General features: G+C 47.6%; 1 protein-coding gene across 1 annotated transcript in view; it reads right to left on the reverse strand.

The window, feature by feature from the left end:
* Positions 1–5,684: 5,684 nt before the first annotated feature.
* Positions 5,685–25,328, reverse strand: part of Plat (plasminogen activator, tissue type) — a 33,185-nt gene continuing 13,541 nt past the window's right edge. Inside the window, exons 2-14 of the mRNA XM_004669017.2 lie at positions 23,106–23,200; positions 21,308–21,350; positions 16,877–17,014; positions 16,403–16,513; positions 15,904–16,078; positions 14,822–14,913; positions 13,255–13,429; positions 12,692–12,777; positions 10,023–10,218; positions 9,771–9,907; positions 9,476–9,616; positions 7,856–8,019; positions 5,685–6,414 (exon numbers count right to left, since the gene is read on the reverse strand). Of these exons, the coding sequence (XP_004669074.2) occupies positions 6,256–6,414; positions 7,856–8,019; positions 9,476–9,616; positions 9,771–9,907; positions 10,023–10,218; positions 12,692–12,777; positions 13,255–13,429; positions 14,822–14,913; positions 15,904–16,078; positions 16,403–16,513; positions 16,877–17,014; positions 21,308–21,350; positions 23,106–23,168 (1,680 nt within the window). The 5' untranslated portion in view covers positions 23,169–23,200 and the 3' untranslated portion in view covers positions 5,685–6,255. The remainder of the gene's footprint in view (positions 6,415–7,855; positions 8,020–9,475; positions 9,617–9,770; positions 9,908–10,022; positions 10,219–12,691; positions 12,778–13,254; positions 13,430–14,821; positions 14,914–15,903; positions 16,079–16,402; positions 16,514–16,876; positions 17,015–21,307; positions 21,351–23,105; positions 23,201–25,328) is intronic.

The following is a 25,328-nucleotide window of genomic DNA, read 5'->3' on the forward strand; positions in this document are numbered from 1 at the left end:
TCAGGGGACAAAATTACTGTCTGAAATTGTAGAGAAGGAAACTTGTGCTAACTTCTCCCACTGCAACCCGCAGTTCCCTCGGCGCTTGTAAGTGCGTGGTGGGGACGGCAGAGGGCTCTGTTTTGTGGGCGGAAGATGAGCAGAAAGCATGTGTGACTGCCGGGGTGTTGCACCATGCTTCAACAAGGGTTCCCCTGGAACAAGAGGCACCCATATATTGGCCATGGGTGAGGACTGAGATGAGAGGAGGACTGTGTGCACACTAAGACACCTCTTGCGTAATAGTATGTCAGCCTCGTTCTGCTTGGGCTGGGGAGGTGACTCGGTGGGTAAGTGTGTTTACTGTGTAAGCTGTGAGGACCTCAGCTTGATCCCCATCACCCATGTAGAAAGCAGAATTGTTGAGGGCCGGAGAGATTGCTTATGGTTAAGGTGCTTACCTGTGAAGCTTAAGGACCCAGGTTCGATTCCCCACTACCCACGTAAGCCAGATGCACACGATGGCACATGCATCTAGTTAGTTTGCAGCGGCTGGAGGCCCGGATGCACCCATTTTCTATTTGCCACTTTCTCTCTCTCTCTCTCTCATATAAATAAATAGAATATTTTAAAAAGCAGAATTATGATACAGCCTCCAAATATGTGCGCATCTGCACACGTGCATACACTACACATGAACCACACACAAAAGGTAATTTTAATTGAGTTGTGTGTTTTAAAAAAGAATTGTTGTTTTAGAGCTGATTTCTTACTGCGCCTCATTTATAAACTTATGGGAAAAATGGTCCAAGTGGGGTTGGATACTGGCTGTGGCATCAGACACCCATTGGGGTCTTGGAACATGTTCTCACAGGTCAGACTGATTCTCCCTTGCTCTGGATGGCTGAGGAGCAGTCACTTTCTTGCAGTTTCCTCTAGAGCCAGTAGGTGGTGACTAGATGCCATCAGTACTAATGTTTGTACTTTTAGTAGGTTCTTTCTTTTTTTTTTTTTTTTTTTAAGGTAGTGTCTCCTTCTAGCCCAGGCTGGCCTCGAACTAATAGCAATTCTCCTACCTTTGCCTCCCAAGTGCTGGGATTAAAGGCATACATCAGCACACCTGGCACTTTTAGTGTTTGGGGTTTTTTTTGTTGTTGTTTTGTTTTGGTTTTGGTTTTGGTTTTGGTTTTTCAAGATAGGGATTCACTGTAGCTCAGGCTCTCCTGGGATTTACTATGTAGTCTCAGGGTGGCCTCGAACTCACGGTGATCCTCCTATCTCTGCCTCCCGAGTGCTGGAATTAAAGGTGTGTGCCACCATGCCTGGCTCGCTTTTAGTGTTTTAAAAAGGGAATTAGAAACTCAAAATTCCTTCAAGGTCTTAAGTACTGGGAGTTGTAACTTTAAATTTTATTTTTTTTTACTTTTTTGTTTTAGTGTGTGAGCATACCAAGGTCTCTTGCTACTATAAATGAACACCAGATGCTTGTACCCTTTTATGCATCTACCTTACATGATTGGTTTAGGAATTGAACCCTGGCTGGCAGGCTTTGCAAGCAAAGCACCTTTAACTGCTGAGCCATCTTCCCAGCCCTGTTACTGTTTTAAAAAAACATTTATTGACAACCTCCATACATATAGACAATACCTGTTAACTTTAAAAAATATTTATTTTTATTTATTTATTTGAGAGCAACAGAGAAAGAGACAGATAGAGAATGGGCACGCCAGGGCCTCCAGCCACTGCAAACGAACTCCAGACGCATGCGCCCCCTTGTGCATCTAGCTTATGAGGGTCCTCGGTAATCAAGCCTCGAACCTGGGTCCTTAGGCTTCACAGGCAAGCACCTAACCGCTAAGCTATCTCTTCAGTTTTTGTTTTTTTTAGGGAGGGTTTCACTCTAGCTCAGGATCTCCTGGAATTCACTGTGTACTCTCAGGGTGGCCTCGAACTCACAGCGATCCTCCAACCTCTGCCTCCTGAGCAATACCTGTTAATTTTTGAAACAGATTCAAATGAGGCAGGATGGAAAGTCAGGGACAATTATGGGCAGGAGAAGGGAGAGAAGAGCCTCTCACCAGGAGAGAAGCGAGAATTGGAACACAGTTAATAACTAAGGCTTTTCTCCCTTCCCAGCTGTAAACCTGCAATTTTCTAGGAATCTCACCAGAAAACCTATTTATGAGGAATTTTAGTGGCTTCTGATTTTACCTTATCCACTATTATTCTGGCCCAAGTTAACACTGGAGCTACCCTGTAATCTCACTTATCAAGAGAGAGGGAAAGAGAGAGAGGGAGAGCTGGAGAGATGGTTTAGCAGTTAAGGCATTTACCTGCAAAGCCAAAGGACCCAGATGGATCAGGTGGCGCATGTGTCTGGAGTTCGTTTGCAGTGACTGGAGGTCTGGTGCGCCCATTCTGTCTCTGTCTCTCATCTCTCTCTCTTTGCTTGCAAATAAATAAAATAAAATAAGAGAGAGAGAGAGAAAGGTTCTTTAGCTAGCTTGTGAGATGCAACTATGAATTTCCACAATGGCACATATGGCAGATGTGCATACTGACTCTCCCTTGAGGAGCCCACACCATGCTTGGGTCTATCTTACTTTCTGTGACACTCCTTTGAGCGCATTCCCACTCGGGTACGTCCGTCTTTCAGAACATCTCTCTCAACTTTAAGTCTGGATTAAGATATCTTTGTGTGTGTATTTTGAGGTAAAGTCTCACTCTAGCCCAGGCTATCCTGGAATTCTCAGGGTGGCTTTGAACTCACTCCTACTCTGCCTCCCAAGGGCTGGGATTAAAGGTGTGCGCCACCATTCCTGGTTTAGATTAAAATATCTTTTGAAAAAGTTTATTTATTTGAGAGAGTATGGATGTGCCAGAGCCTATTGCTACTACGAAGGAACTGCACATACATTTATTCCTTTGTGCATCTGGCTTTACATGGGTGCTGGGGAACGAACCCATGCCATCAGGCTTTTCAAGCAAGCACCTTTAACCTCTGAGCCATCTACCTAGCCCTAAAATATCTAATAAAATCTCTAATTCTTCTTTGTATCTGCTAGTCCTGAAGTTCCTTTTTAAAAAAATATTTTATTTTTATTTGTTTATTTGAGAGAGAGAAAGAGGCAGAGAGAGAGAGAGAATGGATGCACCATGGCTTCTAGCCACTGCAAATGAACTCCATACACATGTGCCACCTTGTGCATCTGGTTTGTGTGAGTACTGGGGAATTGAACCTAGATCCTTAGGTTTTGTACACAATTTCCTTAATTGCTAAGTCATCTCTCTAGCCCCTGAAGTTCTTTTCAGCATTGAAGCCATGAATTTTGGTTTGTCCAAGTTAAGGTTCCTAAACTATTAGGGAGACACCTCAGGCAGCTGAGAGTAACAGTGTGGAACTTTGTCCCCTTACTGCTTTGTTTTGTTAATCAGAGATAATGAAATATTTCATATCCTCTTAGATTCATTCCCTTCCCCTGTCAAATTTAGACATTTTGTCCTGCATTTCCTAACCTGTGCTTGGTAGAGATTGTTGTTCTGACATGTGACATCTTGGTGTATGTAATTCAGATGATTGTCTTGCTGGGCTGGGACTCCGCCTAGTAAATCAGGCAGGGGCCTCTTCTGAACAATTGTTTCTTCTGCCTCTGGTTTCCAGGACTGTGCTCAGGAATGCTGGGACATTTTGACTTTGTATTTCCAACCTAGAAAGTCTTTCTGCTTTGTTTTATCTTATTTAACACAACTGTCCCAAGAAGACATTGCTATGAAGGGGTGGAGTGAATCTCACTGCATGAGTTAGGCCAGAGACACAGAGATCTGGGAGTCTTGCTTACTGCTGTCCTCAACCAGAATTTTTGGAAAAGGGCTGAAATGCATTTCTGTCTAAAATCTCAGAAGATACGTGAAGTCAAGAAATCTGTCTTTCTAGCTCACATTGATGGACCTGGTCTACAGGTTTGACCACCTCCAGTGTCTCCCACGTCAAACTCTTGAGCATAAAAGGGAATCACTTTTATGAGTTGAAGATAAGAACCTCTAAACTGGGCCATCCTGACAACTCTTAAGAGAATAATCTTTTACTCTCCTAAGAAATGCCAGCACTGCCCAAGAGCAGGCAATGTACTATTAGATCGATTCTTAACCTATCTAGCTTTGGTGACAGTAACTAGAGTCTTATTAGACCTCACCTAGAGTGTGGAAGCTCGATGGAGTCTTGAACCTAGCCTGTGGCGTGAAAGCTGGATAGAGTCTCATATCTAGGCTGTGGTGAGGAAGCTGGGTGGAGTCTCAGATCTAGCTTGTGGTGTGGGAACTGGATGGAGTCTTGGATCTAGGCATTGGTGTGGAAGCTGAATGGAATCTTGGCTCTAGTCTGTGGTGTGGAAGGTGGATGGAGTCTTGGATCTAGGCATTGGTGTGGAAGCTGAATGGAATCTTGGATCTAGGCTGTGGTGTGGAAACTGGATGGAGTCATAGATCTAGCCTGTGGTGTGGAAGGTGGATGGAGCCTTGGATCTAGGCTGTGGTATGGAAACTGGATGGAGTCTTGGATCTAGCCTGTGGTGTGGAAGCTGGATGAAGCCGGGTCTAGCCTGTGGTGTGGAAACTGGATGGAGTCTTGGACCTAGCTGGTGGTATAGAAGGTGGATGGAGTCTTGGATCTAGGCTGTGGTGTGGAAACTGGATGGAGTCTTGCTGGACCACACCTGTGGGAGCATTGATCCTCCGGAAGTAGGATTAGGAACCCCATCACACACTGATTGAGGCTGGGTGAGTGGGCAGACCCTAGCCTGTGGTGAGGAGATCTGGAGGCATTGTTCATAACGTGAGTCTGTGTCACAGTGGTAAGAGGTTACTTTGAGAGCAGCAGGACTTAAGTAACATATTGTGTGTGCTGGTCTGCAAGCTGGTTTTTTTCTTTTTTTTTTTCTGAGCACAAAAACGAAATTAGGGAAAACATGGCCCAGGAGTAATATCTGGTCAGAACCAGTACTTGAGCTGTTGCTAATTTGGCAGGGGTCTGCTTAGGGCATTTTCCCTGTACACTGCTCTAGTTATGTCCATATGCAGTTGTGGCCATCTGCTCACTCTGTGGCCACCCTGTGGTTGATTCTCCTGAGGTGTCTTTCATTCCATACTCCCCTGGGCAAAACTCATTTGGCATTCCGAGGTCCCATGGTCTAGCCTGCCATCCTCTTCAGGAGTTCAGACAACCTGGTGCACATCCCCGGCCATAGCCTCTGACCACCAGGTCTGCATTGTTCATCTGAGTCTCAGTACTGGCTTTCCTGGGTGTGCCCACTCGCCCAGTCTCACTCAGTGTGTGACGGAGTTCCTAATCCCGCTTCTGGAGGAGCGATGCTCCCCACAGCTGTGGTCCAGTAAGGTCTCTGCCGTGGCCATTTCCTTTCTACCTCGTGGTTTCTGTAAGTATCTCGTGCTCTGGTCTATCCCATTTCTTTCCTGCCCCCTTCTTACTGTCCACAGCCCCAGAAAGTTGCCTTGGAGGCAGCAGGATCTCCATGCATGTTGAATGAATCAAATGATTCAAAATATGTGAACATGAAAAAGATGAATAAAGAAGCCACGGCATACTGTGTAGCCAGCATTTAAGAAATGTGAAAAATACCCCTGAATTTATTCTTCATAACATAGTATAATACAAAGTTACGGCAACAAAATAAAAACTAAAATAGATATAAATATACCAAAGTAGTTTATCGGTTACTAAAATTATACAATTCACCCATTTATAAAGTTTATAAAGGAAAAAAGATTTATACTGTACATAAAGGAGTACCTCCTGAGAGTTGAGGGGTGGGAAGAGGAAGAATACTGGTTTTTAAGGGTTTTTGGAAAACATGACCTGGCCGGCCAGCCTATCCTTTATTTGGAAGCTCTGTTGGGCCCTCTGGTAACTGTAAGTATACATTGTTATTTCTGATGCAGTCTTTCTTTCCTGAAGGATCCAGTAGTTCTTACTGTTGAGACACGCTTTAATCCTTGTCCTAATTCTCATGCAACATGGTGGAGTAGGAGGGTGACCCTTGTTCCACCTCTCTGCTCTACGTGGAGCTTCAGGGTGGCAGTTATCTGTCTTTTCATTTGACGGAGTGTGCTCTGTCACCAGATGTTTGCCCCTGAACACTTCCACTGACCTCCCCCCACACCAAGTGATGCTTATAGAGATGTCGGTGGAAAGGACACTTGACCGATGAGGTGTTTCTTCTGAAGCCAGGGTCTCCTCTGGCTTCAAAGAGCTGGGTTTACTCATTGCTGCACATTGTCTTGAATCCAGTCCAGGTAATTAGTGACCTTGGTGTATATCCCAGGAACATCCTTCTGCCCACAACCGAGGCCCCAGCTGATGATGCCAACCAAAATCATGCGTCCATTTCTTTCACACACCAGGGGCCCTCCTGAGTCACCCTGTCAAAGAGCAGAAGGTACTTATAAACATGGCAGAATATTTGGGAGAAAGTAAGGATTGCTATTTATTTATAGTTCTGAGACTGGAGTCCTCTACATACTTAGCTTAGAGAGGGAAACTTCTCTCAGGGATCTTGATCCTCTAGGAGGTGAGGCTGTATCTACTCAGAGCTGGGAGTGTGGTGGGTGTGGTTCAGGGGTAGAAGACTTCCCTGGCATGTGCAAGCACCCTGGGTTCTATCCCCAACACCAGAAAAAAGAAATTGCTCAGGCTTTATATAGCTTAGTTTGAACTCTACCACTGACGAGTTAAGTGGTGGCCTCAGGCTAACCATGGTTCAGTGTTTGCCTCAAGGGGTTTTTAGGGAAATTGACTGGGAAGATATATGACAACTGCTATTGTCAAGCTGAATAAAAATATTTTGGCCAGGAATAGGTCACAAGTTTAAGACCAACCTTAAGGCTGGCAAAGACTAACAACTTGGGTTCAATTGCCCAGAACCCAAGTGAAGACAGATGCACAAAGTGGTGCATGCCACATTTTTTTTTTTTAAGGAGGTCCTGGCATGCCCATGCTCGTCCTCTCTTCCCTCAGATAAATATTTTAAAAAAGAAAAAGAAAAACATATCTGCTGTTGTTGGTTTTGGCTTTCAGCTTGTGGTTAGGTCATGGTTCACTGTGTACAAACTTGTTTTGACAGTGGCCAGGTGGTACAGTTGAGGTTTTTGAAGAAACCATATAAAAAGAAACCAAATCCTGTTTAGGAGCCAGGGACTGAAATTACTGATGTTATTACCCTAAGGAATGAAAACCAACTCCAACACTGAAGGCTCATCTTGTTTCTCATATGTGAAGCCTGGCACTTCAGGCTTAGAGTTCTGAGCAAGAGCAATTCCTTGGCTATACCAGCAGGTTGCTCTGTCTCCATGCCCTAGTATCGTGTTCATCAGGAAACAGAAGTGCCAACTCTGGCGAGCTCTCAACACTGAAATCCTAAAATGCTTTGTTTTCAGAGCATTAGGGACTGAATATGAGCTTTCAAAACTCATTTCTCACAACCCATCCACATCTTGCTTCCCGATAAGCTGCCTTGCTTCTTGTCCTACAAAGCAGACTCAAACTCCCCAGCACCTTCAGAAGTCAGAATTTCTTAATTATGTTGCTGTACCCATCACGTCAATAGATTAATTGCCTGGGCTTACAGGAAATCCTGTACCAGGTGGAGTTTCCTGTGTCAACACTGGGGAAATTTCCTTCAGTTTGATTTCTTAGGTTTAGGTAACTTTGACCTTTCTCTAGTCATTTTCTTCTGGGAGGCCCAAATCTCTCATCCCCAGGGCCTCTCCAAGATGATCCCACTCCATTCTGGCTCGCACTCTTTTCCTTGGTTAAGAACCCACTGGCTGGGCCCAGGGGAGGGCTCAAGGGCCTCGCGTTCACCTGGCAAGCATCGTGGAGGTCTTGGTCACCTCCACTTCGCGTGTCTCCAGCACAAAGCATGTTGTTTGTGACGGTTTTATTGGACAGATGTTGTGACGTGCAGCGGCTGGATGGATACAGTCTAACGTGGGCCTCCTTTAGCCGTTCAGAAAAGAAAGGAGAAGCTGAAAGAGAAGGAACAAATGTCTTCGGGTTTTAGGGAAAGTTAGCTGTAAATCTTTCAGAAAGACAAGGCCAACGTTTTCACTAACAGCACCGATCAAACATTCCCACCCGTTGGGTTGACTCCTGTGGCACTGCTCTCGTCTTTTATTCCGACCTACAGAATTGGCAGCTTTCTAGGGTGAGTAAGGCTTTTTCCAGCAGCAGCAACACTGATATTTTTGGCCAGGGGTCATCTGTCGTGGGGAATGTTCAGCACACCACAGGTGTTTAGCATAGGCCCTGCCTTGCCTTACTGAATGCCAGGACCCACCTTCCCCCCAAGATACAACATTCCCAAGAATGTCTCCAGATACTGCCTAATGTTTCCTGGGTGGAAAATCACCCCAGGTAAGAACACCCATTTAATTAAGGATCTCATTTATTCTTTAGTTCTATATTTGGCAGTGAGAAAACAGGCTTGAGTAGCTTAAAATCAAAAGACCCACACCTACACGGGGCCTGTAATCTTGGGGAGCTGGGCAGGATTGCAAGTCTCAGGTCAGCCTGGACATCACCATGAGACCCCTTTGTGAAATGAAATGAAATGAATGCCGGGCATGGTGGCGCACACCTTTAATCCCAGCACTCAGGAGGCAGAGGTAGGCCCACCATGGTGAGTTCAAGGGCAGCCTGAGACTACATAGTGAGTTCCAGGCCAGCTTGGGCTATAGCAAGACCGTATGTTGGGAAACAAAAGAAAGAGAGAGAAAGAAAGGAAGAAAGAAGGAAGGAAAGAAAGAGAAAGAAAATGGAGTAAATCCATGTTTGAGGTTATAGTTTGGATCTTGAATGCCCCTCAAAGGCCCATACATTGGAGGCTTGGTCCCAGCCCTGTGGTATTTTGGAAGATGGTAGGAGTCGGGACTTAATGGCAGGCAATTGGGTCTTTGGAGGGGATCTGGGAGCCTGGTCTCCCTTTCCTCTCCCTTTGTTTCTCGGCTACCATGAGGAGAGCAGCCTCCTCTGCTGTGAAGGCCTCACACCCCGCCAGAGACCATGCACCCGCTACCCGCCCACTGGAACCCCCGAGGCCAAAATCTACCGCTCCTACTCGTAAGTTATTTCATGTTTGTTAACATGATCCGAGAGCTAGGTAACATATCTAGATTTGAGCTCAGCCCGAACAATGCCAGTGTCCAAGAACACACACCCTTCCCCCCTGTCTTCACCTGGCCTCTAAGGCTCGTCAGAGCCCTCACCTCGGCACAGGGAGCCTGTGAGGCAGGTGAGGAGACAATGGCTTCTCCCCACAGGCAGGCGCAGGGGTGTGCAGGAAACCTGTCTACCTTTTTCACAGTGTTGCGCTGGCTGGAACTGGATCCAGAACCCCTGACCGCATCAACTCCATCTGCTCCGCCACCACATCCGCCTGCTGTCCTGTGACAGGCAGGAGGCAGACAGACTCCTTCCACTTACCCGCCTCGTGCTTGCCGTAGCCGGACAGCTGACACTCGGTCCAGTCGGGCAGCTGCAGGCTGGCATCGGGGAGGCAGGCAGGGCGGATGGAGCTGCTCTCCGGGGCGCACTGCGCGGAATCCGACTTAAGCTGAAGCAGAGCTGGGCGGGAGACAGGAAGAGGAGCCCAGGGTGAAGAAAAAAAAAACCCTTCCTCATTTTTGGGGGGAGCAGTAGGGAGGTGCCAGGGTGAGGAGGAGAAGGGTTGTTTTGTGATCCGGGGTATGAACTAGAGCAGAGAATAATGGCATTTTACCAATGTCATTGTTGTAAGTGTCATCATCGAATTCCTTATGGACGATGTATCTTTCAACTTCAAACTTCTGTTCTTCTTCTCCAGGGACCACCCGGTATGTTCTCCCCAAGACCACTTTAAGGTGCTGGTTAGGAAACCTAGTGGAGAAACAGGGGTAGGATGTTTGTTTATTTGTTTTTAATTTCGTTTTATTTATTTTCCGTGAGAATGACTCCTTCAAGAGCAGGAAGCCTGCGTGGTTCAAGCGGGTACCTCTCCAGGAAGCAGTGAGCTGCGGACAGGACCCAGCAGGAACTGATCAGCACCCCTCCACACAGGAACCTGTCGCCAGGAGACCTCCTGTTCTTGACGAAGATGGCAGCCTGCCAGGGGTGCGAGGTGATGTCTGTGAAGAGTCCTCCCTTAATGCGAAACTGGGGCTGTTTGTACTGCCTCAGGCCACAGGTGGCTGAAGAGGGAAGAGCAGAGAAGGAACATTCCACCCGCACCGTGGGGGTGAGGCCTGGAGCATCCACCATGGCTTATTCCATTGGAATCCCGAGTTTCTGTAGGCTGTTGGCCTTCAACATTTTGCTAAGCTGTTTCCATGGCAACAAAACTATAGTTTTAATTTGCTCAGTACATTGACTAGCATGCCGAATATTGTATGTGTATCTTTTTCTTTCCTCCTTCCTTCCTCCCTTCCTCCCTCCCTCCCTCCTTCCCTCCCTCCCTTCCTCCCTTCCTTTCTTTCTCTTTCTCCCTCTTTTTTTTTTTTTTTTTTGTTTGAGATAGGGTTTCACTCTAGCCCAGGCTGACCTACAATTCACTATGTAGTTGAAAGGCCCAAGAATTCAGAAGCTCAGAAATACTATCACGCTCCAAAGGGAGCTTAAGCGGGCCACCTGCATACCTCAAACTCCAGGTTTTACTCTCTGTCAGAAGCAAGTAAAGAATCCCTCTTCTCATTGTATCAGAGCCCACTCCTAATATAAAACTAGGTAAAAGGGCATGAGATAGCCCTCAAGGATGGGAAATGAGTAATGAAGTGAACCACTTATTTGGTTTCTGTAAATAGCCTACACCATAAGCCTTAATAGCCCACACTGTAAGCCTTAGTAGCCTACACTGTAAGCCTTAGTAACTCGCACCATAGGCTGTAGCAGCCTGCCTCAGACCACCAAGGTCATAGGAGGCTGATACCATACTCTGTTACCCCCACCTAAGGAATTGCACAAGTGCTGACCTCCAAGGTCACAGGAGACTGATACCACACTCTGCTACTCCCACCCAAGGACCTGCGCAAACGCTGACCACCAAGGTCATAAACTAATTGGCTTAGAAACTATGGGGTGGCACCAACTGACTGGCTAACACCCTGCGGGGCTCCTAATATTAGAAAATGATTGGTCTAAGGCACAGGCTTTGTTAGAAACCCTATAAAAACTGTCCTGTTCCTGCATTCAGGGCTCTGCAGTCCTCTACCCCTGTGCGGTGTACGACTGTGGGCCCCAGCGTGCTTGGAATAAAATCCTCTTGCAGTTTGCATCAAGACCGCTTCTCGTGAGTGAGTGATTTGGGGTGTCGCCTTATCCAGGCAGAGCGTGGGGACCCCCTGTGGGGGTTTTTTCCTACATAGTCTCAGTCTGGCCTCAAGCTCACAGTGATCCTCCTGATCCTCCTACCTCTGCCTCCCGAGTGCTGGGATTAAAGGTGTGCGCCATCACTCCTGGTTTGTGTGTATATATTTTATCTTTCCCAATATTGAACTGCAGGAGGGCACAAGATTTTCCTCCAGATTACAAGGTCATCTGGATTAGAACCCAAGTCTGTTTCACTCCTAAACTGGGGGTCTCATTTTTTCCTGTAGCCATTTCCTGGCTTAAGATAAAATAGCACATGGAGAAAGCCAAAGGACCTAGGTTCGACTCCCCAGGACCCATGTAAGCCAGATGCACAAGGGGGTACATGCATCTGGAGTTTGTTTAAAGTGGCTGGAAGCCCTGTTACGTCCATTCTCTCTCTCTCTCTCTCTCCCTGCCTATTTCTGTATTTCTTTCAAATAAATAAATAAATATTTTTTTTAAAAAAGATAGCACATTACAAACTTCCTGCTGAGAACTTGTTTCTTTTCTGACTACTCAGCTTTAAGAATCCCTCAAGGCCAGGCTCCTATCACCCCACGCGGCTCTCGCTGCCATCCCCACCCGCGAGGGCCCAGCTCAGCTCCCACAGGACGCATCAGGACCGCCTTCGGGTAGGAGTTTAGTGTCGTTTCTGCCTTACGGACATTCTGGCTCATCTGTGTGTTCACAGGCAGTGAGTACTAGTCTATTTTCACGTAATCTCCAAACTCAACTTTCACTTTGGGAACATGTGTCAACCTCCTCTCTCTCTCACCCTGTGTCACTAATGCAGTTCCCCGATGGAAATGGGTTCTGTGGGAAAGCAGAAGAGTCTTCAGAAGTACCAGCTACAAAAGACACAGGGACCAGCCCCAAACTCACGCTCAGAGCGCATGCACCTTGGGGGGGCTACATGGTTTCTGAGAGAATTTCTGACAGGAAGTCTTGTCTTCCTGCCTATCCCAGGCTATTGGAAAAGTGAAGTGAAAATGCTTTTTGTCTAAGGAACCACATGTAAGGCCTCTTCCTCCTCATTTCCACCATGACCACCATCACCCTCAACACAGCCAGCTAGAGAGGAAGTGTAGAGCCTCCTGAGGTCTGAAAGAAAGGTGTGCTCTTATCTTTCTTTTGGTCTCCATCGTCTGCCCCAGTGTTGCTGCCCACCATTGCTTCGGACAGGAAGGCCCTCCTCCCACCAAGACCTGGCCTTCCTGGAAGTCACACACTGAACCAGAAAGTGGTGAAGACACCTTATGTGGCAGAAGAATTAGTGGGAAAAGTGGGCCTGGGCACAGGGAGGAAGGTGGTCCTTACAGCAAGGAGGCACATCACAGTATTCCCACGTCAGCTTGCGGTCCTTCAGCACATGGCACCAGGGCTTGGCATCTCCATCCGGATTCCTGGGTAGTAAAGTCACAGTGTCCATCACAGGTCACAGGTCATGTAAAAGTGGAAGGAGGCTCAGCAGGCCACAGCAGAACTGTCTCGCCTTGGTGGGGGTGGGGGAGTGGGGGAGGGATCACAAACCCTGCTTGATTCTAGCAGGGCCCCACTATTGAGGAAAAGACTACCAGAAACAGTGTTCTTGTTACCCAGCAATGTTGGGAGGAGCTGGGAGCTGGGCTGTGAAGAATCTTTCATACCCTAATGGAAGGGCCATATGAGAACAGAACAGAGGAGTAAATAAATGGTTATGGACACATATTCTGAACCCGGGGTTATGTTTGCAAAACGGACATGGCTTACTTCTCAGAAAGTGAATAGGTTGGATCAGATAATGTCCGGGGTTCCTGTATACCCGCCGGATCTTTCATGTGTTGCTCAGCACTGAATCCTAACCCCACACCCAGGACTCCCTGCGATCCCGTGCCACGTACCGGCAGTAGTTATGTCTGCCCAGGCCCAGAGCCTGGGCATTGGTCCTCCATGCTGTGTAACTCTTGCCCATCAGGATCATGGAGTTCCATGGGAGGCAGGAGGCACCGGTGGTGGTGAAGCTGAGGGTACCACGGTAAGCCAACCCTTTCTCAACGTAGCAGTCCTCACCTTTTTCTGGAACAAAATAGATTTCAAACTGAAGTCAAAACTAGTGAGTGGTGAAACAGGCAAGGTGGGGATGACTAGGGAGCTCTGAGCTCTTCTTTTCTTTCTCACCTCTTGGCTGTGAGGTAAACAATTTTGCCCCACAGCGACATGCCACCACAGACCCAAAGCAACGGAGCCATGTGATCATGGTCTGAAACTGCTAGGACTGTGATAAAAATAAACCTTTCTCCTTTATAAGTTGATGATCCGAGGTGTTTGATATATGACACAAAACCATCAGCTCATACCCACGTCGGCTTCCCGACCTGGCGCATAGGCAGATTCCACAGGTCCATCCAGGCAGGCAGGAAGGGGCTTCTCCACCAGTGGGGAAGGTTCCTGGAGCTGCTCTGAACATCATTAGGGGTTTCCTTGATGCCGAGCCACCAGATTGCTTCAGTGGAGGCACACTGGCATCCCACCTTGCTCTGCCATTCTCTAGAGAACTTGGCTTAAAGGCGAGAGTGCGAGCCTTAAAGGGCTGCCCACTTCTGTTTGCCCCGTCCTGCACTCTCCTCTCCTTGTGTGAAACGTACAAAGCCTGGTGCTGTGTGTGAGTGCCATAGTTAGAAGGGATCTGTCTGCTTATCTCCATCCCGGAATGCCAGTGTTGGGGTGAGGAGGGCGCTCTACAACCATCAGGAAGGCATCCCCGGTCACAGGTTACCAGCCTTGTCTGCAGGTCCACAGACTCAACGCACATCACTCTTTGGCGAGTGTGTTTAGAACATTAAAGAAATCGTATTATCATTGTGAGAAACATGACTTGTGAAAGCACCACTGAGTTAATAGTGCTTTTCATAACTTGTACTCTAAAAATACTTCTATTTCTTTATTTTGTTTGCAAGTAGAGAGAATGAGAGAGAGAAAATGGGCATGCTAGGGCTTCTTGCCACTGTAAGTAAACTCCAGATGCATGCACCACTTTGTGCATCAGGCTTTATGTGGGTACTGGAGAATGGAACCCAGGTGGTCAGGCTTTGCAAGCAAGCACCTTTAACCACTGAGCCAGCTCATAATGTGTATTTTTTAATGTGGGAAGTTATCTCCCATTATGGGGCCGGGGAGCAGGCATCACAGCATATTAATTCAAAAGGGTAGACTCTATTGATCTTCACAAAGGCCCAGAAACCATAAATCTGGTCCCATTCTCTGCTTCATAGATGAGGAGACTGACAGAGGGTAAAGTGATGGGCTCAAGGTAGAGACAAGTTCTAGAAGTCAGGCCTGGCTGAAGACTTAAGCTTTCAATGTTCTTCTCTCTGCGGCTCACGTCCAGCCTGCTTCTTTCTCTCCCTGGGCACAGAAGTTTCTCCTCTAGAGGCACGGTAAGGTAGCAGGGGTGAGGCTGTCACTTACCTTTGGGGCAGGCTGGCAGGCTGCAGAACTCCGAGGTATACTTCCCCGCCTTAAAGACATAGCACCAGGGCTTCGAGTCTCGATCAGGGTTTCTGAAAAATCAGGGAGGGTTGAATGGGAAGCCTCCTCCCTTGGCCTCAGAAGCTAAGCACCTTCTTTCAGAGGCAGGGTTAGTCCATCTTAGACAGAACATGGGAAAGCTGAGTCATGTTAGGCAGAAATATGGCTTGGTCATCATTTCTTGGCCTTTTGGTTAAGATCAAGTGTAGAAATATGGCTTAGTTATGGCCTTTATTTGGAGATTAAGTATGGTTTAAGGAAATGTATAAGGGTGCCAGGTTGAGAAGGGTGTGCCATAACAGTCTTTGTGGCAACATCCTAGAGTATACAGTCTCTAGGCACGTAATCAAACACTGCTATGAAGGTGTTTCACACCTGTGGTTAACATCTTCCATCAGTTGGCTTTAAGTAGATTATCCCAGGAAGGGAACACACACCATGTCTAGTTGCTTGAAGGCCCAAGAGCCAGAACTGAGAAGGGATTCAGCCTCAAGGCCACAATGGCAACTCCTGGGTGAGTTTCCAGCTTTCTGTCTTGCCTTACAACTGCGGGCTCTGGAGTCCCCATGGAGGACTGGTTCCTCCAATCAGCCTCTTACCTGTCACCCATCCACCATCTCTCCACCTCGGTGTGTATCTGTCTGTAATCATCTACATGTCCATCTATGTATGTGTGTGTGTATGGATATTCCATCTTTGCATCTAGCTGCGCATGTATTTATATAACATACCTATCGTCTATGTACCGGTCCATGCCCTCATGTACGTAGCTATCTAGGCACCTACCCACCTATGTATGTATATATGTAGGCATCTAATGTTCATCTAGCCATCTATGTCTAAATGTATGTGTCTATCATTGATGCATCATGAATATGTGTATGCATGCATGTACATACATAGCCGCCTGCCTGTCCACCTGGTACCAGCTGTTTCCCTGGAATACTGACCAATAGGCCCAGGTCTTACCCAGGTTTCAAGCACCTTCTCAGAGGCACTGGAGTATAGGAGACACCTCTCACCTGCAGTAGTTGTGATTCCCGAGGCCCAGCTTGGTAGCATCTGGCCTCCGCCCGTTATAAGGCTTCAGGGCCAGCACGCTGCTGTTCCAGTTGATACACTCAGCCCCACTTTCCGCTGTGCTCCACGTGCCCCTGTAGGTGATGCCCTGTTCCTTGAAGCACGTGACACCAGTATCTGATTGACAGTAGGACATGTGACCCCTTACATGTGAGCCTCCCTTTGTTCAAAGGGTTCTCACGTGGACTTCTGCCTCACCTCGTCCCAATTAGGCTGGCTGGCTCCTAAAGCCGCAAGAGCCCAAGTGAGCTGGGTGTTCAGGATCACCTAGTGGACTGTGGCCAGGCCACACCCTACATGGCCACTAATGGCTCTGCAGCCGGGGCCCACCCTCCTTCGTGCCAGGCCCCATCCCACCCTCCAGCATGCACCTTTTCTTTTCTGGTCCATCTTAGAGGTGGGACTTGAGTGTCTCTCATACCCACCTACCAAGGCACTTACCTATGTCACAGCGTTTCCCAACAAATCCATCAGGGCACTGGCAGACAAAGTCTGAGAAATACAGAGCCTGCCAACACGTCCCTCCGTTGAAACACCTCGGTTCGCTGCAGCCTGTCAAGTACAAACAAGAAAGCCATTTAACTACCTTTGAACCTGTTCCAAGGTTAGAGGAATTAAAATTTTAAGGGTGGTCGGCATGGCAGCCTCTGTTCGTGAAATTGAAACCTCACAGCCAACCAAGAAGCGTACACACAACCCCCCGTGTCACGTGCAAGGAGACCGAGTCTGCCCAAGGGAAGGCATTTTTGCCAGGCTCCCCCTCAGTTCTGAAGAGTGCTTTCACACCTGCCTGGGTAGATCGTGCCTGAAAAGCCTTCTGCTGAAGATCTGAACATGGTAGGAACCATAAAGGGAGGGTGTGGGTCATGAGCCCCAGACTCAGGTGTGAGGCCTCATGGTGAGGTCAGTACGTACCCTTGACGGGCACCGAGTGGCACTGCGCCCGGCCGCTGTTGCACCAGCAGTATTCCACCCGGCGGCTTCGGAGCACGGGGCGCAGCCATGACTCATGCTGCTGAAAAGTCATCTGCGTTTGCTCATCTCTGCAGGTTGCTGCAACACAAGGCAGGCTGCTTCTCAGAATGAGAGTCCAGAGGAGAGGAAAGACCACCCTGGGACCTGCTGAGGAAAACCTCTCATCTCTGCAGGCTGCTGCAACACAAGGCGGGCCTTCGCCTCAGGATGGGATTCCAGAGAGGAGAGACCCCCCGCCCCGCCCCCGGGAGCTGCTGAACAAAACCCCTCCCTTGTTTTCAACCAAGCCAACCCTCCGCACCCAAAGGTTCAACCCAGGTCAGAACTACATTGTAAGGAGGCCTACAATGATCGTGTATGTACTGAACACGTATAGGGTTTTTCTTGTCATTATTCCTTACAAAATCCAGTATAATGGCTAGTTATTTTTGTATCAGGCATTAGAGCATTACATTATACTAGGTGCTACTGACGATCCAGACGTGATTTAAAGTATACAGGGAGATGTGCATAAGTTTTGTGCAAGTACTGTGTCACTTTACATAAAAGCTTTGAGAATTAGTGGATTTTGGCATCCCAGGGAGGCCCTAGAACCAATTCCCCATGGATGCTGAGGGACAACTGTGACGTACTGTGTAAAACAAATATCTAATGTTTTGTCACCAAAAACTGTTTTATTGATTTTCCTTTGATGAACTCTTGTTTAGGATAACTTGTCTATGAAAAGAAATTTATATTAAGCAATTTTCCATTTTTTACATTTTAATTAATCAAGAATATACATCTCTGTATAATTGCCTTTGAGAGATTGTGATCTGTATGAGAATTACCATACAGGAATGATGCACTTTGGGCTCAAAATAATGAAAATTTGGCATTTTAGTTGTAAGGAAAATGATCTGCATCCATCAGTATTTTTTTAAATTTAATTTAATTTATTTGAGAGAAAGAGAATGGGTGCATCAGGGCCTTCAGCCACTGCAAATGAACTCCAGACACGTGCATCTGGGTCCTGGGGAATCGAACCTGGGTCCTTCAGCTTAGCAAGCAAGTGCCTTAACTGCTATGCCATCTCTCCAGTCCCATTAGTATTTTTCATATGATGAAAATATAACAGGCACATAGCAGCTGCTTTTGATTGAAAGCACTAATGCCTGCCTGTGCCCACAGGTGACTGGCAGCAGATGAGAGCCTGCCACCACGGTCTTCACTTAGTCTGTGCCCTTTACTTTGAGTTGGTTCCCTGTTTAGGTCAGCACAGGCATGCTAATCACTCAAGGTGCATCCATCTACAAGCCAGAGATAGCTACCCAATTTTATTCTCCATCAAGCCGAAGCCAGAGATCAGAGTAGCCATGATATCTTATTGTCCACAGCTTTTACAATTCCGTTGCCAGATTCCAAAAGATGTCTAAAGGTCTCTAGCATTGTCCTAGACCTTGAATTCAGGGAATAAGCAAGCAAGGCCTTATAGGAAAAACCAACACCACATAAGGGCAGTTCTCCATGGCCAGGCTGCACCCAGAGTAAGAGCAATTGCCTCATAGCAGCCAGAGCCTCCCCTCAGACAATAAGGATCTCTCAGACCATCTTGCTGAACTAGAACTGAGAGATTATGATCCACCAGACCACACCTTGGCCAGGACTGCTTCATTCTGCACACCTCTTGCCCCTGCCCCAGTTATTCCTCTACATAACCTAAAGCTCACGTTAGTACCACGAAGACAGACTTAACGCCAGTGGACTCCTGTTTTTATTTTTATTTATTATTGGGTTTTCGAGATAGGGTCTCACACTAGTCCAGGCTGACCTGGAATTCACTATGTTGTCTCAGGGTGGCCTTGAACTCACGACGATCCTCCTACCTCTGCCTCCCGAGTGCTGGGATTAAAGACGTGCACCACCACGCCCGGCTATCCCTGTTTTATGTTCCTCTTCCCTAGGAATTAAATCCCTTCTCTCCACTCTTCACCACTGCTGGCCTTTCATTCGTATATGTGGATGGGTGGCCAAGCCTAGTCTGTTGCTGCCAGAACCCCAGCTTTTGCCATAAAACTGGTTAAAAATTAGTTGAAGTTGAAAAGAGGGAGCTCAGTCAAAGGGAGATGCAGAAAGAGGGACTAAGTGAGGAATGAACGGGGCTTATGATCAAAATACATTATGTACATTATGAAAGTTGCCAATAAAAATTTTTATAAAATAATTTGAATAGGGCTGGAGAGATGGCTCAGCAGTTAAAGCACTTGCCAGCAAAGCCTAAGGACCCAGGTTTTATTCCCCAGACCCATGTAAGCCGGATGTACAAAGTGATGCATCTGGAGTTCATTTGCAATGGTTAGAGACCCTGATGTGCCCATTCTCTCTCTCTCAAATAAACAATAAAAATTTTTAAAAATTGAAATAAGCCAGGCATGGTGGCTCAGATCTTTAATCCCAACATTCAGGAGGATGAGGTAGGAGGATTGCCATGAGTTTGAGGGTAGCCTGGGCTACAGAGTAAGCTCCATGCCAGCCTGGGCTAGAGTGAGACCCTGCCTCAAAACAAAAAAGTTAAAATAGTCCCACTAAATATTCTCTGTTTATCTTTCTCTGTTTTTAAACCAGAATGCCAACTTAGGGGGGAAAACTAGATTTCTAATTAAAGAAGTAACATATGGGTCTGGGGATGTTGTGCCAGGCAAAGTGCTTGCCTGGCATGTGCAGTGCCTTGGGTTTGACCCCCAGAACCTCATAAAAAGTAACATATGATTGTTGAAGATAATATTCTTGCTTCTTTTGTTTTTTTTTTTAATTTTTATTTATTTGAGAGCGACAGACACAGAGAGAAAGACAGATAGAGGGGGAGAGAGAGAATGGGCGCGCCAGGGCTTCCATCCTCTGCAAACAAACTCCAGACGCGTGCGCCCCCTTGTGCATCTGGCTAACGTGGGACCTGGGGAACCGAGCCTCGAACCAGGGTCCTTAGGCTTCATAGGCAAGCGCTTAGCCGCTAAGCCATCTCTCCAGCCCATTCTTGCTTCTTTATTTGAAGGGTTATCGAGGCCATTATTCCCTTGAAGAAATCACTGGCCTATCTAGCCACAAAGCCATAGAATTAAAGTATGACTTTACATTTTTTAAAGATGAAACTTCCCCACTCTAAAGTGGGTGTTGAAAAACTCTTCCAAAGCCAGGTGTGGTGGTGCTCATGTGTAATCCAGTCCAGCTTGGCCTAGAGTGAGATCCTTTCTCAATAAAAAGGGGGATGGGCTGGAGAGATGGCCCAGCGGTTAAGATGCTTGCCTGCGAAGCCTAGTGACTCCAATTTGAATCCCTAGTACCCACATAAAGTCAGATGCACATTGTGGTGCATGGGTCCGGAGTTCTTTTTCAGTGGCTGGAGGCCCTGGCAAGCCCACTTTCTCTCTCTTTCTCTTTCTCTCCTTGCCAATAAAAAAATAAATTTTTTTAAAAAAGGAAAACAGATGGGGGTGGGGAAGAGAAGAGAAAGGAAGAGAAGGAGAGGAAAGAAATGAAAGTCAGAGAACTGGGGCATAGCTCAGTGGCAGTGTGTGTGTATGAGAGTCTGGGTTCAAAGCTCCAGCCCCTTCCCTGTCTACCCAGCCCATTCACCAAAGTTTTCCAGACTCAAAGGAACCAGATCATGAAGGGAAAGAGAGATGAGGACCTAAGTTGGTAGTTTTGGACCTGAAGCTGGACTTAAGAGTTCCTTGAATCCAAGCCAAGGAAGTCAGCTTTGGCATTTTATCCTCTTGGAATCATGATGGCAATGCCTTTTGCTGTCTAGATCAACTGTAGACATGGGCTTGTGCAGAGAAGCTCCTTCCACACTGTGTCTATGAAGCAGCCCAGCTTAGTCACCCTGATCTGAGCACAGAGATGTTAGCAAATATGCAGTGGACACTGGCCAAGCCATGGCCCCAGGGAAGCCTGGTAGGACCTGGCAGCCATGGCTGCCCAGATTCTACAGCTGGTGGTTTGGCATCTCTGGGGCAAGCCACTCAAGCTCTGTGGGGCTCAGTTTTTTCATCTCTATACCAAGGACTTGGGGCCATGTTGAGAAAGGCTGTACAGCCTAGGCTGGCTCTGAAATTGTGATCCTCCTGCCTCAGCCTCCCAAGTGCTGGGATCATAGGTATGCGCCACCACATCCAGCTATGTGCCACCAGCTTCTGGGAGTCCTGGGCAGCCCGATTTGGTTCCCCATGGAATCTGGCTCACTGGCGCCAGCCAACAAGTAAATGGTAAATAAGTAGGCATCTTTGCAGAACCACCTGAAAAGTTTTACCCGCACCCTAGCAGGGCATGGGTGGGAGCTGAATCTCCTGACAAAACACCCTGAGGCCCACCTGCCCCTGCCTCGCCCCTCACCTCTGTAGGACCGGGCTCCTCTTCTGAACCGACTGTACATTTCCTGCAAAGAGACCAGCAATGGAGAACGGTCAGCACCAGCTGGGGAAGACCAACCATGAGTCTTCCAGTACGGTGCCAGCTGCTCATGATCTTCCCGGAGGGGAACCAGCCCAGCTGGGCTAGTCTTTTCCTGCTTTTCTAATCCTCGCTCTTCTGCCTGAGTGCTGTGCAAAAGAACTTTACACACAGCAGCAATGCTTCCAGTCTGTGCTGTGTCCAATATGGTAGGGACGATTCTCTTGTGGCCACAGAGGACTTGAACATATGGCTAGTGTGACTGATAAACTGAATCTCCAATTTTATTTGACTTTAATTCATTTTAAATTAAAGTACCTGCCTGTGGTTACTGGCTTCTACAATAGACAGCAGAGTTGTAGCTCCTCTTGCCCTTCCTGTAGCCCTCCAGGACTCTCTTCTCTAAAACCTTGCTGTTAAGGTATTGCTTACTGGGTCTTATATGATGCCCTGTGTCATGGTGCCCTTTTGTCAGTAAAGCTTCTATCCCTATCAACTTACCTATGTCTGTTGCTCTTGATGAATTTTAAGAATACACATACACACACACACTCACACACACACATTTGCCATGCTAGAGTTCAAATCCTGGGCCATATGCATGCTAGGTAAGTTCTCTCTGCCACTAAGCTACACTGGGCATAGCAGAGCTCATATGCTTTTGAAGCAAGGGTGCTATGTAACCTATTTTGGCCTCAAACTCATGATCATCCTGTCTCCACTACTCGGTGTTGGGAATGCAGGCGTGAACCAACACACCTGCATGTGTGTGGCATTAGGTTTTTGTGGATGTATATGTCATGTGCATGTGGACGTGTACATGCCTCAGCATGCGTGTGGAAGTCTGAGGGCAACTTATGATGTTTGTCTTCTCTTTCCATCTTTTTGCAACAGGGTCTCTTGTTTTGCCACTGCACACACCAGTCTATCTAGCCCTTGAACTTCTGGATTCTCCTGGCTCCATCTCCCACCGCTAGAGGCATGTTGGGGTCACGGATGCATGTGCCACTTTGTGTCGGGGAATCAAATTCAGGCCAGCAGTCTTGCAAGCAAGTGCCTGTAAATGCTGAACCATCCTCCCAAACTCTTGTTTGTTTGGTTTTTTAGGATAGAGTGTCACAGGCCACCTTGAACTATGTAGCTAAGCCTGACCCTGAACTGATTCTCTTTCTTCCACTTACTTCCTTTTCCTTTAAAAGAAAAACAGTACTAAGGGTTGAGCCCAGGGCTTTGCATGTGCTAGGCAAATACTCTTCCCCTGAGCTATATCCCCAGAGATCACAAATACATTTAAAAAAAAAAAAAAGACTCCAAACAGGGTAGTCAAAGACAGGTACGTGGAATTAAGAACCACTTGATTGAGTCAGAGCAAGTGTGCTGCCAAGTGGGCAGCTCGCAGGAGGTTGAGGTAGGAGGATCACCCTAAGTTTGAGGCCAGCCTGGGCTGCATACTGAGTTTCAGGCCAGCCTGGATTAGAGTGAGACCCTGACAAAAAGAATAAGGGCCTAAGTTCTACTGCTAGAACTTGAATCCCAAGTATTCCATTTAGAGGGAGTGTGTGCATGTGTGTCCGTGGCTATGCGGGCCCTGTGTGCCTTTGCCTTTCCATTCTAGGAAATTTTTCCATGCTGGGGTAATTGGGAGGATGTAGACTCCTGGTTACAGCAGGAACTTCTGCAAGTGAACATCTGGCGACCTAGCTGGGTGTGAGGCACAACATGGAGGTGGCCAGGCACCCACCTGGTTGGGCACAGTAAGGACCGTTCCACAAAGCAGCAGTACCCACAGGAGCTCACTCTTCATTTTCTACCAGTTTCTTCAGTGTCCCTTAAAATCTGGAAGAAGGAGAAAATCAAGAGTGTGATGCATGAGGGCAAAGGGCACAGCAAAATTCAAGACTTTGGGCTGGAGAGATGACTTAGTGGTTAAGGCGCTTGCTTGCAAAGTCTAAGGACACACGTTTGACTCTTCAGATCCCACGTAAGCCAGATGCGCAAAGGCGAGGCAAGCGGAAGGTCGCACATGCCCACTAGGTGGTGCAAGCATCTGGAGTTCGATTTCAGTGGCTGAGGCCCTGGCACACCAATTCTCTCTCTCCCTTCCCCACTAAAATTAAAAAAAAAAAATTAAGTCTTTATCCCAGCTAAGCTTGCCCACATCAGCTCACATACCAGCCCCTGGAAAGTGATTTTTTTCTTAAACTATATACATGGCTACAAAGTTCAGGCAGCATGAAATTCACCACCTTAATTATTAGGTGTTCAGTTTGGTGGTATTAATTACACACAGTCACACAACCCCCACTGTTTCTAGAATTTTATCATGGTGAACTGAGACTGGTCATTAAGGAAGGAATCTCTGCTCTCCCAGCTCTGGCCACCACCAGACTTCTGTCTGTGTCTGCAGATTTGACTGCTTTTCACATACCACTGGCGAGGAATCCTTTCATGACTGGCTTAATTCACTTACTGTGGTCTCCTCAAGAGAGACCCACAGGGCCGATGGTGTCAGAATTCGTAGCCTTTCTGAAGCTGGATGACATTCCATTGTCTGATCAGACACATTTTGCTTATCCAGTCACTGGGTAATGGACACTGGCTGCTGAAGATGTTTTTACCCAGGGATTTCCTGCAAGACAGGGCCATCTCTGGCACATCTTGGCCACCCAGGGACCACAGCATCAAGGACTGGCTTCCTGGGAGGGGATCCCTGACCTGGGCTGGGCTACATGGAGTCTTGTCTTCTCTACCTGCAGGGAGTCCATGGCTGGCAAGTCAAGGTGCCAACCCACCTGCCTCAGATACCTGGGCTCTTGTCAGTATACTAGACAGAGCTACTTCCAAAGGGATATCTCCTCCCATAAAGGGAGAGCTCCCTCCACCTCCACCTCCATTTCCCTTGAGAGATCTGTGTCCTCTCCTCTCCTCTCTCTTTCTCTGTCAAAGCATAGACTTGCAGAAGCAGAGTTGGCATCTGGTGTTTGCTCATTGAACTCCCTCCTCCCTGGACCCCAACTCCAAAGTCCACTTGCTTTCTGCACAGCTCCTGTGCTTAGGAGTCGTCAGCAGTTGAAAGTAGGTTAAATAGACTGGCTAACCATGTGTTGTTTTGTGGTCTGGCAGGCCCTCTCACTCTCTATCCACAACATCAAAGCAGGACTTCTCTTCCCCTGACTCACTTCCCTTCAGTCACAACAACTCTGGTTCCCATCCTTCCCCCCTCAGGACCCCAGGGCCCACTGTCTCAGAGGGTGCTAGGCTCCATCCTGCACGGGGTAGGCTTGGGCTTCTTTGCTTCTTTGAAAAAGAAAAAAAAGAAAAAAACTGACTATTGAAAGTACCATCCAAGCCTTCTCATATGCTCCAAGCTCCTTTCAGGGCCAGTATGAATGCAGAAGGGAGAGTGAGCTGGGAGACTGTTCACCTGGCTGGTTCACTTGGGGCTGCTGGTGACAGGCAGAGGAGAGACTAGAGTCATAGAGTGAGGGGGCAGAGTGCCAAGGAAGGAAACACAGAGCACGGAGAAGGGAGCACAGTGCCACGGGGAGAGGGTACACAGAGATGCAGAGAAGGACACAGAGATGCAGAGGAAGAGACACAGAGATGCAGAGAAGGACACAGAGATGCAGAGGAGGAGACAGAGATGCAGAGGAGGAGACAGAGATGCAGAGGAGGAGACAGAGATGCAGAGGAGGAGACACAGAGATGCAGAGGAGGAGACACAGAGATGCAGAGGAGGAGACAGAGATGCAGAGAAGGACACAGAGATGCAGAGGAGGAGACAGAGATGCAGAGGAGGAGACACAGAGATGCAGAGGAGGACACAGAGATGCAGAGGAGGAGACAGAGATGCAGAGGAGGAGACAGAGATGCAGAGGAGGAGACACAGAGATGCAGAGGAGGAGACACAGAGATGCAGAGGAGGACACAGAGATGCAGAGGAGGAGACAGAGATGCAGAGAAG

This window comes from Jaculus jaculus, chromosome 12 (assembly GCF_020740685.1).
Source record: "Jaculus jaculus isolate mJacJac1 chromosome 12, mJacJac1.mat.Y.cur, whole genome shotgun sequence".
Lineage (NCBI taxonomy): Eukaryota > Metazoa > Chordata > Mammalia > Rodentia > Dipodidae > Jaculus > Jaculus jaculus.